Genomic DNA, 16,232 nt, shown 5'->3' with positions numbered 1-16,232 from the left:
TTTTTTTAAAAACATTCTCCGAAATGAAATGGAATGAATTTGTTTTAGAAACGTGATAGCAGAGTTAACACTTAAAAGGGAAAATAAGACAAAAGTGGTCGAGATGATTAACCTCCATACACTTTTTAGCATGGTAATGAAGTTTGTACTTGGACCTTGTCAGAAAAGGTCAAAATATACTGTTATCAACCCATAACCCACCAATGATGATTATGAAACGCACACTTAAAATGAACAACACATTTAGACATCACACTGTATGTCAATGCACTTTAAATCATTTTAGTCCTCTACTCAGTTGGAGTGTGGTGAGGTTCTGCTTCTTTCCCCTGCTCTTGCTCCACTTGGTTGATTATCTCCTCGAGGAGTCGTGTTGAGGCTCTCTCAGCAGGACAGGTCGACTGTGAGGCCTCCACAGCACCTGGAAGGATCCCAGAATGATCTGCAGCACCCTGAATTATACTCTGAGCTGCCTGCAAGTGTCTATGCTGCCTCTGGTGCACTGGGAGAGAAAAGTCACAAGGTTAGATGGGTTAAAGCCCTATTATTCAATTTTTATTTGTTGTTTGTTTTCATTAGAAGGGGCAATAATCTTTGACTTTTCATGTGTTTTAACTGTCTCTATGGATACTTTTTAATTATATTACATTTTAAATAATGTTGATATTGTATTCTATCATAATAATATGTGAGTGGAAACAGAACAATCTCCCAAACCTCTTTGTCTGACACGGGCCCTCTCGACCTCTGGGATAAGGAAACTGTACACCAACTCTGACACAATCTCCTCTGACTGAAGATTGTTCCGGCTACTCACAGACACACACATGCACACATTTTTTCTGTTCATTATCCTTGGGTTTTAGTTTCTCAATAGTATAAAGCTTTAGCAAACATGCTGACGTCTCCATTACCTTTCCTCCATGGCATAAGCGATGTCGTTGACCTCCTTTGCCCTCCTGCGGATCTCCTCTCGAGCCTGCTGGTCAGCTGTCTGCTCCAAGGTCTCTAGGATGACATCCTCCAGATACAGATCTACAGTTTCCTGGTGTACCTGCACCACCTGTGGTAAGGATGCATTAAAACACACACACACCTTATTATCATTCATACGGCTATCTCCTTTGAACACTCAAAGCCAGCAATTGACACGCACTTGTCTGAAGATCTCATCCTCTTCTCTGCGTCTGCACTCCTCCACCTGTCTCCTCCCACTCTCCTCAGCCTCTCGTAGGCGACGTTCTCGCTCAGCCAGCAGCGTGAAGGCGTGGATCCTACGCTCTTCCTGGAGGTGAATCAGTTCCTTGGACAAGGTGTCAAAGAGGTGTTCAAGCTCCGCACCTACCACTCTGGCCTGAGATGCCTCCTCTTGAGAGCTCTGGGCGGGGAGAGAGAAGGTGTACATGTGCTTAGATTGCTTGGAGTCCGACAAAACTTGTTTGTAAAAACTTGTTTTCTGCATGTTTCACCTTGTGTCGTTGTTCGTCTCTTTGTTTTTTCAGGGTTATTACGAGCTCTTTGTCGGCTCTGTGTAGCTCCTGCTCCTCCCTCTGCAGGGCGTGGACAGTCCTCAGTTCCTGGATGAGCTCCTGGTGGTTCTCTTTGCCCTTAAACATCTGAGCAACAACACAAATAGAAATTAATAGAGATGCCCCGAAAACTTGATTCAGTTCAGAGATGCAGGTGAACACACACGTGCATGCAGACGTGTTCAGACCTCGTATTGGATGCTTCTTCCTCTAAGGAGTTTCTGCAAGTAGATGACTGCGAGCTCTGTCTCCTCTTCCCCCTATGGTTAAACATTGGTTAACTTATAGCATCTCAGCTACATGCAGGACAATCAAGGTCAGAGTCAGTTAGACTCAGAGACATTAGCTGACCTCCGGTGTCTCCTCCACTCTCGGAGAGACAGGACGAGGAACGGGCTTCTCCTTCTTGACAAGAAAACGCAGCGGCTTCTCTTGTTCGTTCATCTCCTTCCTCAGCGCCTGTGGAGCCACAGTTGGTAATCTTTGTTCCAGAATTTATATGATCTGCTAGATTAACTAATTTTGTTTCCTGCTTTACCTTGTATTCCATCATCACTTCTACCGCTCTGCTGCTGGAGGGCTTGACTTGTTTGGGTGTTTTCACTTGTGGCTTGAGGACTGAGGGTGAGAGTCCTGCCTCTAGCTTTAGCAAGCCTGTAATTGACCAAATATTTAAAGTTACTCTAACAATTAAGCAACACTGTTATTGATTAAATTATAATTGTCCTATCACATATTGATACTGACCTTCATATGTGTCTAAGTAGTAGCTTTTTAACCCATTATTGCGCGTGTCCCCGTCCGTGAATGTGTCCCTGGTGGTCCGCAGGGTGTATGTCTTACAATCTGTGAAGTCTCTGACTATGCCAGGTCGCTCTAGCTTTCCCTCCACATTTCTCCACTGAGCTTCCACTTTTCTCAGCGCTATAGACAAAACAACAATGAAAAGAGACAGATGGGAAAAAGAGAAACAAAGCCTCGAATAACACATTCACGATCCGAATACTATGTTAGAGCAGAGGCAGTGATTGTCTTACACCTCATGTAGTCATTGTGAATCTTGTGTTGCTTAGCCTCCTTCTCTTTTAGGTGCTTGGAATATATCTGATACAGTCTCTGGCTTGTGACTTCTTTCTGGGCCTCGTCTCGTCGCTTCAAGAGGTCCTTCAGCACATCTAGACGAGCCTCTTGTAACCTGGACAACACGCACAGAAACAGACAGTGTTGGAGTAAGACATAAGAAAGCAAGACAAGGAATATGGAGCAGAAGCTTCAACAAGATTGATATCAAAGCCAAAAACTGGACAGGTCCTACACATTGTATTTTGTAAGACAGATATTAGTCCCAAGCAGTTTATGGTTGTGGCATTTTGATTTGTTTTAATTACATTGTTTGTCCACTTGGGGGCAGCAGAAACAAGCTATGACCACAACACTGACAGTGAGTGCACACTGATGGGAGCAGTGAGAGATAACCAAAACAGGAACGTTAGCTGAAAGTCGCAAAATACTTGAATGCAGGGTACAGATAATAGTTTGTTCCACTGTAAATATAAACAATATTTATAATAGTATAGCTACTCTGAAACCAGTATATGTAGAATTTTGACATTCACATCTCTGGCCTCCCAAGGGGTAGTATTAAAGAAGACACAATCCACGCCGCTGCACAAGTTCGACTTGTGGTTTGCTGAACTTCACTTGTGACAGCAGATGGCTCAAGATGGTGATTTACATCTTTTAGATAAGAAGTGACAAATGAAAGCAGTTGAGGTGCAACACCCCTCACTTCTGGATTTCTCCCTCTCTGAAAGCCCACTCTTTGGCCTCCATCTCCTCCATCATTCGTCTCCTTTTGTCCAGCTGACTGAGGTCATCCGAAGGAGGAAGGGTGGCCTCCCAGGCTCGCTTGGCACGTGCCCGCTGTATCATTTCTACTTCTGCAAGGCCTGCAGGCAAACCGCGACCTAAGGGGAATTATCATCAGAGAGGGTCTGAATGTAATTTCAGTGGTGACAAGAGGGATGGTAAGCTAATTAAAAGATAAGGGTACAGTTTAGGAGTTGAAGCGGGATTCCATTTTCAACTGTGGTATGAAAATTGACAACTATCATACATTACATTTGCTTATCTAAGGTATTGAATTCAACCACAATTAATGTTATTAAAATATATATATGTATGTATGTATGTATGTATGTATGTATATATATGTGTATATGTATATATATATATATATATATATATATATATATTATATATATATATATATATATATATATATATATATATATATATATATATTTTTTTTTTTTTTTTTTTTTTTTTTTTTTCAAAAACCCCTTTCTATATGGATAATAATTGTTAAGAAATGAACAATCATTGTGTACCCTGAAAATCTCATACTGTTGCAACCTAGTACAGCTAGATTATTTAACTGTGAACACAGCAGGAAGGCTGGCAATGCAAAGTTTTAATTATAAATCATAGTCTATAAGGCCTTAACAGCTGATCACCTACCCCAAGTCAAAGCTGCCAGTTGCAGGAGCTCTGAGGGGGTTGTCCCAGGCTGTACCACATACTCAGGGCTGTACGGGTCTGTTTGTGTTTCACTTTCCCTGTAGTCTGTTTGGACCCCCACAGTAAAATGGGTGGGCTGTTGCTGAGCATTGTTTCCACCAGTTGGTATGAAATCTTCTCTGGGGGAGACAAGAAAAATTTATGTAAACTTGACCAGCAAGAAGGCAAAAACAGAAATGGAAAAAAAGAAAGTACCTCGGCGTATCAAAAATCCCAACTTGGGGAGGCAGTTGACCAAAGGGAATCAGAGGGCTAAAGGAAACAGAATAAAACAACATGTCAGAGACTGTGTGAATATTTAATGTAGAAAACTGACTGTTATCTTTTGTAAACTGTAACTGCGTGAATTTGTTAAAATTAATATAATTGTATTCAGAGTGTAGAGAAGTCAGTCAAACCGTTTGTAGTATTTCCAGTTATCAGCTCCAGTCACATGGCAATTCTCCCTTGGAACAACAACCCTGTCAAGAATATAATCAAGCATCACAGTCACATTTGAAATGACTAACAGAACCTTAAATTAACATAACTGAGTAACTGCTGCTGCTCATTTAAATGTTGTGTGTCTGAGTTACCCAGCCAGCTGCTGCAGCGCCTCTCTGCGCTGTTCCGTGTGGCCCCGCCAGCGCCGATCAATCGAGGCTGGTACAGGGTCTGAAGGATTCAGCTGAACAGTAGACCGGGGGTAGTGAGACAGGCAACTGAACATGGACTCAAACTCAGGCACACCCCTCTGATAAGGCAGAGAGAAATACTGTTAGCAAGTGCATTTCACATTTAGTCCATTTCTTTGTTTTCATGTGTATACAGTAAGAACTGAGAAAAACATGACCATGGGTCATAGTTTGGTCATGAAGCACTTCAGGGAACAACTTGTGCCCAGTGGAAGAGAAGTAAACAGAAAATGGGTCTAGTGTCTGACTTTTTCTGACTCAGTTTTTAAAGTGTGAAAGGAAAATTCATTTAAACTTAAGGTCCAACTTAAAGTACGATATTATAGTATAAACTTGCTATATGTGCTACTATCTAATAAACTTTTCTTTTTTTTTTCCCAGCGTTAAAAATTTCTAGAGTCCAACTGATGTATCAGGGTATATGTTACATGTACATAATGCAGGAAAAACTGCTTGGGGTAATTTATAGCTACTAAATTCCTGGTGAAGTTTACTTTTTCAGTACACTTACATTACAATACATTTTATTGTTATACTGTAAAATATCTAGCCTCCGTTTCATACACATTTTTGTCGTGTTGTTTGATATCCACATTTGAGGGATCATTGAAAAATATGTGTTTATGCATATCAGCCGACAGATAAATATTGGCAGTGGTGGAATTCACTTATGTACATCTACTACAGTTCTCTACTTAAGCACAGCACTTTTAAGGTACTTGTACTTAACCTGAGTATTTTTCATTTTCTGCTTATTCATACATCCACTCCACTACATTTTGGAGGCAAATATTGTACTTTTTTTACTCCACTGCATTTATTTGAAAACTTTAGCTTCTATTTACATTGCAGATTACATGCTGCATCAGAGCTAAGCTAAAATAGAACATTTTAAAATGTATTTCAGGTTCTCGCTCCTAAATACGTTTACCTTACACATCAGTTTTTAAATAATCAAACCCTATGATCATAGAAATACAATTTAACCTAAAATACGTCTTGTGACTGACACAAAATGACTGCCGCCTTTGACTTACTATTGAATCACTTAGCTATGGTATGGTAAACTTAGAGATACAACGTAGTTGACCGGTATTAGCCCGATTATTAGCTGACGTTATTTAATGATAGGCCTATAGCTGACTTCTTTAATGTCTTAAATGACAGCAACAACAACAACAACAACAAAAAAGTATTTTTGAATTAGGACAAATATGGACACAACTTACGACTCGGTCCTTAGACGCATAGGCCTTGAAGCTGGACCTGGCATGGTCCAGCTCCGAGGACAGTGTGTAAACTGGGTCTGTGGCAAAACAGTTCAGTTGGCGTTAACGTCAACCAAGTGAGCTAGCAAGAGTTCAAATGCTAACGTTAGCTCGCGTCAGCTGCAGTCTAATCATTAAGTTTACTTACCGTACAAGTAGTCATAGAGCCGTTCCCTCCTAACATAGTTTTTTGCATAATTTCTCCTAGAAATAGTGTGCGTAATGGATTTGCTCATCTGTTAACTTCAAATTAAAAGCTGTTATTTTTAAAAACAACGAATTATCACGCAGACAGTGATATCTGCTGTTTCTAACAATGTAACCATGGAGACGGTAAACCTGGAAGTGGGCGGGGTTGTTTCGTCCACTTCTCCGTTCACCTCATGAACAGCACTGACAGCAGGAACGTTAATGGACAGGAGACTCTAGAAAAGAATATCTTTGATTATTTTTTCTGTGAAAGGCGAAAGTACATGCCTTTGTATCAAAAATCGTTTTGTAAGAAGTCAACTACGACTCCAAAGTCCAATCGCTACGTTTACATCTCATCTCATGTTTTCTCCGCTTCAGCTCATGTCTTTGACTGACTTCCTCTCCGTAGCTGAGGCTCATGGGTATCGTAGTATTTAAAGCCAATATGAAAAGAAAACCTTTCAGATGAGCATTTACAGTGAGGAAAACACACTTCCGGGATCAGCAGTTGTTCTTGTTGCAATTCGCCTCACTTTTTAGAGATGATGTCATGTATATTATTAGCGTATGTCATCAAATTGTAATTTTAACCCCAATGCAACACATGCCAATAACAGAAAATGCAGAATTTGTAACATGTTGTATCTGATTAGCTACTTCATATTTCAGTATTTCAAATCAACTAGGCCTACAAACAGATACTAATATTTTAATGCTATGGTTTTGCTGTAAAACCACAGAGAATAATATTTTGTTACCTTGTTTATTTGAAAAAAAATAAAAAATCATACTTCTGCCTCAGCACTATCATGTGTCAGTTTGAGTGGTAAAATAACACGTATTTAGTCTATTTTCATAGATTTACAGCAGTTTCTTCTTATATTGGGCAGGCTTAAAGTCACTGCTCCACGAGGTATTAATGTAGGTTTGTCATTGTTTTTGTCTATAATTATTCCTTTTAGAACAAACAATTACTGTTTCCTTTTTCACACAGCTCACTTTTTTCTTTACCCTTCCAGAGCACATTTATGGGCAGCCAAAAAGGCTGATTTTGGCATCAACAGGAAGTCAGTGTTATCAAAGGGAAACAGTGCATTAACACACATGCACACAAGCACAAAGTTAGTCACAGACTTTTTCAAGGCCCTAACCAATTATTATTTAAAACTTTTTTTTCTTTTTTTGGAATTTGAGGAACACAGCTGAGCAACTTCACAGCTTTTAAGGTTTTGCAATTCTATGGAAAAACTAGTTCCCTTGTTCCAAGTGTGCCAGCTCACAGTCAGCTGAACTTCTGCTGCCTGTGTGTGAAATATAAACAGTCTAATATTAGAAAAAGGAGAAGGGATTTGTGTCTAATAACCTCTGCATTTATGCAAGTATCCTCACAAAGTGTTTATGAAACCATGAAACCAACAGTTGCAGATTCCACCCGGACATGCAAACAAGTCAAGTTTTTCCACTTCCCCAGTTTTGGTGTCAACCAGAAACTAATGTACCTTTCATAAGTTGTGCATCTGCACTGAGCTGTTTTCACAGTTTTTCTGTGGCGTACATAGACAGACTGAGAGTGCGCTCGAGTTAAGGAAAAGCTGAGTTTTGTGTCATCATCTGCTCTCACTGTTCCTGTGTGGGGCCGCTAATATCGAGACATCTCACTGCAAGATGTACCCAAAAACCACTAACTCCGCATAGAGCACACAGGTCATAACCGCATATCTGCATTAACTGACAAAATGCATCTTGCTGTCAGTTGATCTCTGATGTGCAAACTAGGGCTCGAGTCAGTGATAACGCCTGCACCCACATCAACACTTCATAAACAGTGCACGTAAGTAAGTCTGCATTGTGTAACCTTTAGGCTGCAAGATGTGCTTACACCAGCATACAGCATACACGAGATCACAACCAAACTTTTGTGTCAAATAACACTTACTCGGCATGAAGATCTTCAATCAGTGACCAAATCATTATCTAAACTAAACTAAAACTAATGAATATTGACCTAATTCAGTGACAGTTATAAAATCGGTGCATTTTGAGAGGTGTTGATTCAACTGTAGGGTAAGTTTAGAGGCTGGATAGAGGCATTGTATTATGTCATAATGAGAGGTTATTCTGCTATTTTGTCCATGTTCTTTATATCAAAGAGGAAAGACTAAATACAAAACAAAAAAAAACTCTCAGTACTATGCAAATACAGTTCAAAAACACAGACTGCAGCCTCCAAAATGTTCACGAAAAATCCACACATCTGTCTCAGTTTCACCAATCATAACTTCAAAGTCAGTTGTATTACACTGTATTAGTTTTAGCTCACTGCACCCCAGGTAGCATTTATATAGAGCAGGACTATTGTGTGTGACGTGCCTGCTTAACAATACTGTCTGGCTTGGGTTGTTCATACTTGAAAGAGGCTGATCATGTGACTGGAAAGAAAAGGAAACTAGTGTCTTGACTTATCAGACACCATCGTGTGGGGGAGAAGAAGGCAGATGTTTGGGTGGAAAGCGGTTTGGAGAGGGGAAGAGACAGAGGGAGGGAGGGATCTGTTAGTCACATGTCCTCATTATGTCTTTATCATGACGGGCGACAAGGATTTTCAGTTTGTCTGGACCGGTTGGAGCAGCAGCTCTATTTTGAGCTCACTGGGACAAAAATATAGAAAGTGAAATTGCTTGATAAAAGTAAATGGCATGAGTATCTAAGTTTGATGCCACTATAGGCAGCGTTCAGGATCGAATATTTAGTTAAGGACTGTGTGAGAGTTCACAGAGGAACCTGAAGACAACCGGAGATGAGGGACATGATTTGGATTTACGCTGCTTTTATCCTCTTGTTGTCCGAAGCGTGGAGCCTGGGTCCAGGTTTGAACATTAAGCCATTTTCTTTTTGCACGTGCGTGTTGTTTTAGTACATAATATTTTGTGCCGTGATCAGATCCAGCTTTCAGATACAAAACATCATCTCAAAAACCTCAATGTGATTGTGATTATTTATAATTGTTTTGCCTGTCGTGTGGCCATAACAATGTGGTTCATTGCTGTATGATTGCTGAGAGTAGTAGTAAACTGTAAATGTAAGTGGTTAGAAACTCTGAGATTGTCGTGGTGTGACTCATACAGACAGTGGAAAGAACATGCATGGAGGTGGGGTAATGCTGAAGCTGACAGGAGAGGAACATGTTCCATAACAGATGTGTGAGAAGGCTGCCCCACATTTTCTGAATGAACAAGCGGCTTGCTGCCACTTGTTCCTGCAGTGGAAATGATGATCTCAGATTAGAGTAACACTATGATGCAGCTTTTCTCCACTGTGGTGGTCTCTGAGAGGTCGAAGTGGTACTTCGGTTTCAAGATCTGTGGTTTTGACACCCCACCTAACAAATGATGTTGTGCTTTTATCTGACAGAGGTAAACATGAAGACAGTGACTGAGGAATTTTCCAAATCATTTCTTTTGAAATAAGAATGTTGACAGGAACTTCCTCTATAGTGTGAGAAGTGAATTGGGGAAATCATAGCAATCAAAGTGGTCTTTTATATATTTTTAGATCTTGATGATTTTTTTTTTTTTTTTTTCTCCAGATGAGTTTTCTGTTTTGCAAAAGCTCATTAACTCCTCTGTGTTCATTTATTTAGCCCTGCAGCAACTGGTCACATCAGATCAGCTTTAATCTTTAATCAAGGCTAACTGACTAACTAAATGACAAATAACAGATAGACCGCCTTGCTTGTTTGCTCTGCTGCATGGACACCTCACACTGAATCACTAACTGCTGCTTTTGTGATTGAAAAAAGGACTGTTTTACTAACTCTTTAACCTCACATCCACCTTCCTCTCTCTCAGGAACTAATAGCACCTCTCCGAGCTTCAACGATTCTTCCATTGGTGGTGATGGTAAACCAATTTTCCCCTTTTTTCCCTCAAACTGTTTTGCATAAAGAGTAAAATACAAAGTAGGACTATTAATATTAGGTAAGACAAGTGAGGAAAATGAAGTTGAACACGACAATATGCATTTCATATTAATTTCTCTCTACTTATAGTTAGTATTTCAGACATTTCTCAAATGAAGTAGTTTAGTGAGGGCGCTATGTAGTTTCAGAAAACAAATTAAAAGTCAGAATATTAATATTTACAATATTTCATATATAACATTTACAATGCTTGTTAAAAATGAGCTGAATCCATGTGTAGCACCACAAACTGCCTTCTTAAGGCCTTCTTCTTATTCACACCCTGAGAAAGGCAGCAAGAAGAGTGCCTTGGACTTTTCTCTCTTTTGAAATTGACGGGGCGCTATGTAGTTTTGAAACATAAATTCAAACTTAGAATTTTAATATTTACCATATTTTTGAGGTGAAGCTAGAAAGGTGGCAGGGTCCACCACATATAAACAAAAGGAGTAAAACAATATGAAAATGTGTTGTCCTTTAAGGTCAGTTTGTTTATTCAGTTTATTCAGTTATGAAAACAAAGAGTTTGTTTATTTAGTGAATGAAGAAAAATGTCTTCCCAAAAACTACACAGTGCGCCTTTAATATTGAGTTAATTTTGCAATACAATTATAGAATATTAAAGGGGCTGTACCAAATGTTTGCCACTTAAAAAAAGGAATAACTGCAAACCTTCCATTCAGTAGATCATAAAGATATATGTTTGGATATTATCAGCCTCGATTCATTGTTCTATTTATTTTTTATTTCATTTTAAAATGATCATAGATAGAGAGTTTTATTTAAAACTGTTATATGTATAAAACAATATAACAAATCTTATGTAGCATTTTTATACTTGGGGATATTTTTTTGTCAGTGATCACAATAACGTCACTATGTGTTGATAGGTGGTGAGGACATTAGGGTTTCAACATATCTGATTTTAGGCAAAGCCATGTCCAAGTGTAAAAAGGGAGGAGGCATAATTTCTTAAGCAAGCTAGGCTCCTAAAGGCTATATCTATATACTGTTACTGTAAAATCCAGCAAATATGACAAAATGATCAAAATATGTCTGGAAACCTTGGGCTGATATAGCTAGCTTATATGTAATAAGTCCAACTGATGTATTTTGTTGTGATGACAATACATGCTGATCAGATCTATTATCTGCCTTAGTTTATTCTACATTTACTTATCAGGTTCTGGGTTACAATTGTGTCAGTTCAGGAGCAGCATTATTCTTCTTGGTGAAAGCAAGTTTTCCAGAACAAATTTTTTTTTTTGTCTAAATAAATTATGCTTTTGAAACGTGATAGGAAAAAATCTGCCCATTCAAAAAGTTTTGGGGACATGTCCCCAGCACCCTCAATGTAAATGACGCCTCTCACAAATTAACATAAAGCCGCTTTATGAGCTGTTTTTCATTATGTGACACACTTCATGCCCAAAGTTATAAATGTGTTGCATGCAAGCTATAATTTCTTTTTATTTTGTTTGTTTTTTATGTCTTTACCATAGCATTTAATCTGTTTTTGGGGGGGGGGGGGGGGTTTGCCTTATTTTTGTGTTCATCAGGACGTGTGTACTGTGTATGTTGTATATTTAATCAGCACAATACCACAATAGCAGAACTATGTACTAAAAAATCCAACTATTCTTTCCTTTTTTTCAGTTGTCATACATTCAGCCTTCAACAAGGGGAGTGATGTAAACTTGACATGCAGCAATAAGACGTGGAATGAGACACTATATGTTATCTGGACAATACAGATGAAATACAGAATTGAATGTAAGATATCCTTAGATGATGGAGACCGAAGAGTAGACACATGCAAAGATGGCAAGTCACTCTATACATCCAGCACTCAGTCATACCTGCACATCCCAGCCTTCACCAATGGTGACGAAGGGGTCTACAAATGTGAGTCGGTTTACAAAGGAGGAATCGATCGTTATGAGATCAACGTGGCCATCACAGGTAGGACTCACAAGGATAGAGGATCATGTAGTCAATAAAACTGCTGTTTACTTTCAAAGGTTAATTGTATAACACAGCAAATCCTGTCTACATGTAGTGACGTATGTTTCTGCATTCATTCGAATCAAATTTATTGTCACACAAGGCCCAGGCACACAAAACTAACATCAAAGAAAAAGCGGCAATGATGGCCGGTGCCTCTCGTCTCCTGTGCCTCGGCCAAAAAGCTGCACTTGAACACACAACAAAGACCACAACCAACGGCCATAATAATCTTTTATGTTCTGCGCCAGCAAATACCTCAAAACAAGTTATGAAAAGGCAAAATTTTTTCAAACCGCTCACACCTATAAAGCCACTTCTAATCGAGAATATGTTTGGTAAAAAGCTGTTAATGGCACTGGTGAAGAGGCGGAGGATAAAAATAAGCAGAAACCACACTTAATGGGTGGAATCATGGATTCTACAGCGACACGCTCAAAGGGACTCTCCCTTTCCTTTCCGTTTCTCTTTTTTGCACTGATCGGCACATCTGAACAGCCAATCAGAGTGATTTTTCTCTGCGAAGAGCCAGCACTGAAACATGCATACATGCTCAATCGGCAAAAATATCTCTAATAACGGCCGTCCAGTGCAAACAGTTTGAGACACAACGCGCCAACTAGAACCTGGAAGCATGTTGTGTGTCAGTACAACATATAGGCCTAGTGAAATCAAATTTGCATTTAACCTAGGGACCAACTACTGTTCTAAGCCAGTGCCTTGGTTAACTAACTAACCTAACATACACTGTGTTTTGAGAAAGAGATAAACCCAAGGCACTCCTCTGGTTAAAAGGTTAAAAGGCCTTTATTCACATTTTTTTTTTTATGTTGAAATTTTCAACACTTGAAAATGCATGTTAAAAATCACCTGAACCCATGAGTAGCAGCTCAAACTGCCTTCTTCTTATTCATACCCTGAGGAAGGCAGCGTGCCTTGCATTTTTCTCTCTTTGAAATTAAAGGGTCACTATGTAGTTTTGGAAAAAAATTCAAACTAAGAATTTTTATATTTACAGTTTCAGTGAGGTAATAATACCAACTCAGAAATGTTTATCTATTGTTTTTTCCAGAAGTGAATAAACAAGCTATTCTCAGAGGAAAATAAGAACCCCAGAACACTGTTTGAGGCAAGAAAGGTGGCGGGGTCAAATATAAACATAAAGTAAAACAGTATGAAGCTGTGTTTAGGTCAGGTTGTTTATTCAGTTATGAAAACAAAGAGAGTTTGTTTATTTAGTTTATTTAGGCATAACAAAATCTGTCAATTAAGTTCTATCTCCTCTGATTAAAATTTCTTCCCCAAAACTACCAAGGAGCAACTTCATCTCACTTTGTTTGAACTTCCTGAGCACCCGAGACTTTCTCTTTCTGAAGATACATTTTTGTTTTCTGTTGTGTTAAACCTTCATGACACAGTGTCCCTGTTACTCTGAAAAATGCACCAGTCTAACAGTCGACAATTTTCATATGGAACTATTTCATATGAAACTAAGTGTGTTCAAGCTAAACTTAGACAAGCACATTGTATTCATGATTTGGTGTAACTTTTAAAACAGCAAGTTGAAGAATTCAGTTAGTCTAATTCATCTGTTTTGTCCTCCCTGGCTCAGTTCCTCCCAGAATATCAGCCTGGTTAGAGAAAGAGGACAACAAGATGGTGGCAATGTGCAAAGCTGAAAGAGGAAAACCTGCTGCCAACATCTTCTGGAACCACGAGGGAAACTTATCGGATGTGAAAACATCGTCTGACAAAGATGGATTTTTTACAGTAGAGAGTCGTCTTGAGATATCAGAAGGAATGAACACAGAAAACCTGAGCTGTGCTATCAGCCACCCGTACTGGAGCGAGGAGAAGGTTTTAGAACCAAAACTCACAAAAGGTCAGACTTTCAGAATGGATTGCACATAAGAAAACTAATTAAAATTTTTGTAAATAGATGGGATGTGCAATATTGAAGACCAGCAGGTTATGATAAAACCTTCACTCTCTCACTGCAGGTCATGTTACTTGGCTGTGCGTGTCTGCCGTTGCGGGACTTGTGTTTTTGGCAGCAGTTGTAATTTTTGCACAAAAGAAACTAATGATATTGAGGTAAGAACGAAAATGAATCACTAAAATGACTCCTTGCAAGCTTTTATGTTGGCTCACCGAGCTGCTTTGTCTATCCACTCCTCTAACAGGCAATGCCAGCAGTCCGACAGCTCACCATCTAAAACTGCACCGGTGTGTAATCTCGCTGTAACTGCAGGTTATAGTTCTGTGTTTTATACGAGCTTTGTGCATGACACCTCTCTGTTTTGTTTTTTTTTTTCAGACGGAGGATGTGGAGGAAGTGGAGCCCTACGCCAGCTATGTTCAACGCGTCAACTCTATCTATAACTCATCTGCAGATTTGTTCACTTAAAATCTTGCACATGCAACACACGCTCGGGCGCACATGGCTTTTTTTGTGAGAAACTGAAGGCTGTGAAACTGAAAAGCAATGAAATAGTAAAGAGGTATGAGAGCGAGATGAAAGACTTCCGATAAGAGAGGGAAGCCTCTCTGTTTAATTCTGCTCTCAGGTTTTGACTGATGGAACAGGGAATGTACCTGATGTCACACACCGCCTCCTGTGCACCACACATGCCTCCCACCGCTCTGCGTGGGCGTTTAATGGAGAACATTAATAATAACTACATATGCAATAAATTCTCTCTTCAGTCGGATGCTGCACAATGAGAATACAGAACTAAAGACTTTTGATGTTGTCAGACTGCAATTATATGATGATGATGATGATGATGATAATTCTATTTATATATTAACTGTAAAGAGATGAAGGATTCTTGCTTCAGTTGACCTGATAAAAATAAAGATAAGGACAAATAAATGAACAAAATTATGTGGAGTATTCATGTTATGTCTTAGAGTGTAATTATGTCATTTTGTGTATTAAAGTATTATCCGAGCACATTCATCTCATCATAGCTAAGCCCCTACATAACTAAAAATAACTCTGTTGAATTGAATTCTCCGATGTTGATGATGTGTTACAATAGTGTGACACAATTTTTTCAAAGGAGTCGGTTGTTTCTCAATGTGTCATCCACAACAGAAAGCTTACCGATACGCGCTAGAAGAGTAAGTATCAGCACCGAAGTAACGGAATTTGGTTTACTCAGGGACTCGCGCAATGAGTGTGAGCACATTTCTGAAGAAAGTGATAATAGGGATAGGAAATGAAACTCTATGAAGCTAGAAGGGTGGCACGGTCCACCAAATATAAACGAAGTAAAACAACATGAAGTTTAAGCATGAAAATCAATAAATGAAGATCTTTCTCCTCTGGTGAAAATCTCTTCCTCTCAGTGCTCCTTTTATCAATTCTTGCTGCCTCTAAACCATCAAAAGTGCTGAACAGAGAACACAGGCGTAATTTAATGACAAAGTTTTCATGTTATGTCTTAAAGTACGATTATGTCATTATGTGTATTAGAAATACATCCAAGCACATTGATTTCATTATAGCTGAACCCCACAAAATTAAAGATGACATGATTGCATTTAATTTTTCAATGCTGACAATGGAAGAAGAAGAAACAGAAGAAGAAGAAGAAGAAGAAGAAGGAGAAGAAGATAAATCTTTATTCGATCACATATCATACACTTGCACAACATAGTGAATACTGTATCAGAGGATACAATAATTTGACACAAATGTTAAAAGGATTTGGTTGTTTCTCACTGTGTGTTGTTCGCAGCAGATAGCTAACCGATACTTGGCTGAACATTCAGTTTCTGTCATCCGTTTCAGAACTCAGAATCAGATTTGGAATTTGGATTCATTCAGAATTTGGTTCATTCAGCGGTCCTCATAATGACCATCAACCCATTTCTGAAGGAACTCATTATGGGGACAGGAATGGAAACTGAAAGAGGGTCTGTTCTGCCATCTACTGGTGGAGATCCAAAAACAGTCCACCATCATGATCATGAGCTGTTTTACAGTCTGTTTAAGATGAATAGCACTGTACACGCTTAC

The 16,232-nt window shown here is 39.1% G+C and overlaps 2 protein-coding genes across 4 annotated transcripts; one reads left to right on the top strand and one right to left on the bottom strand.

Moving 5' to 3' along the window:
* Window positions 1-225: 225 nt before the first annotated feature.
* Window positions 226-6,405, bottom strand: cfap91 (cilia and flagella associated protein 91). Of its 2 annotated transcripts, XM_030427323.1 has the most exons (17): window positions 6,200-6,405; window positions 6,013-6,089; window positions 4,685-4,842; window positions 4,508-4,570; window positions 4,305-4,361; window positions 4,050-4,228; window positions 3,319-3,496; window positions 2,567-2,724; window positions 2,277-2,453; window positions 2,068-2,183; window positions 1,881-1,988; window positions 1,718-1,789; window positions 1,470-1,616; window positions 1,157-1,378; window positions 915-1,063; window positions 718-809; window positions 226-502 (listed from the first exon to the last, which is right to left on the bottom strand). In XM_030427323.1, the coding sequence occupies exons 1-17, from the start codon at window positions 6,285-6,287 to the stop codon at window positions 291-293; spliced, it is 2,253 nt and encodes a 750-aa protein (XP_030283183.1). In that variant the 5' UTR covers window positions 6,288-6,405; the 3' UTR covers window positions 226-290. The 2 variants fall into 2 exon arrangements, with proteins under 2 accessions (XP_030283183.1, XP_030283184.1); XM_030427324.1 differs by lacking the exon at window positions 6,013-6,089 and having other exon boundaries at window positions 6,200-6,349.
* Window positions 6,406-8,786: 2,381 nt separating this feature from the next.
* On the top strand, window positions 8,787-15,090 carry LOC115587572 (cell surface glycoprotein CD200 receptor 1-A-like). Of its 2 annotated transcripts, XM_030427470.1 has the most exons (7): window positions 8,787-9,110; window positions 10,092-10,142; window positions 11,858-12,163; window positions 13,818-14,087; window positions 14,206-14,299; window positions 14,389-14,431; window positions 14,523-15,090. In XM_030427470.1, exons 1-7 carry the CDS (start codon window positions 9,041-9,043, stop codon window positions 14,610-14,612), a joined length of 924 nt encoding a protein of 307 aa, XP_030283330.1. In that variant the 5' UTR covers window positions 8,787-9,040; the 3' UTR covers window positions 14,613-15,090. The 2 variants fall into 2 exon arrangements, with proteins under 2 accessions (XP_030283330.1, XP_030283331.1); XM_030427471.1 differs by lacking the exon at window positions 10,092-10,142 and having other exon boundaries at window positions 8,788-9,110.
* The last annotated feature ends 1,142 nt before the right edge of the window (window positions 15,091-16,232 follow it).

Source organism: Sparus aurata, chromosome 9 (assembly GCF_900880675.1).
Source record: "Sparus aurata chromosome 9, fSpaAur1.1, whole genome shotgun sequence".
NCBI classification, from domain to species: Eukaryota; Metazoa; Chordata; class Actinopteri; order Spariformes; family Sparidae; genus Sparus; species Sparus aurata.
The sequence above is the reverse complement of the archived record's forward strand: the minus strand, read 5'-3'. Positions and strand labels throughout refer to the sequence as shown.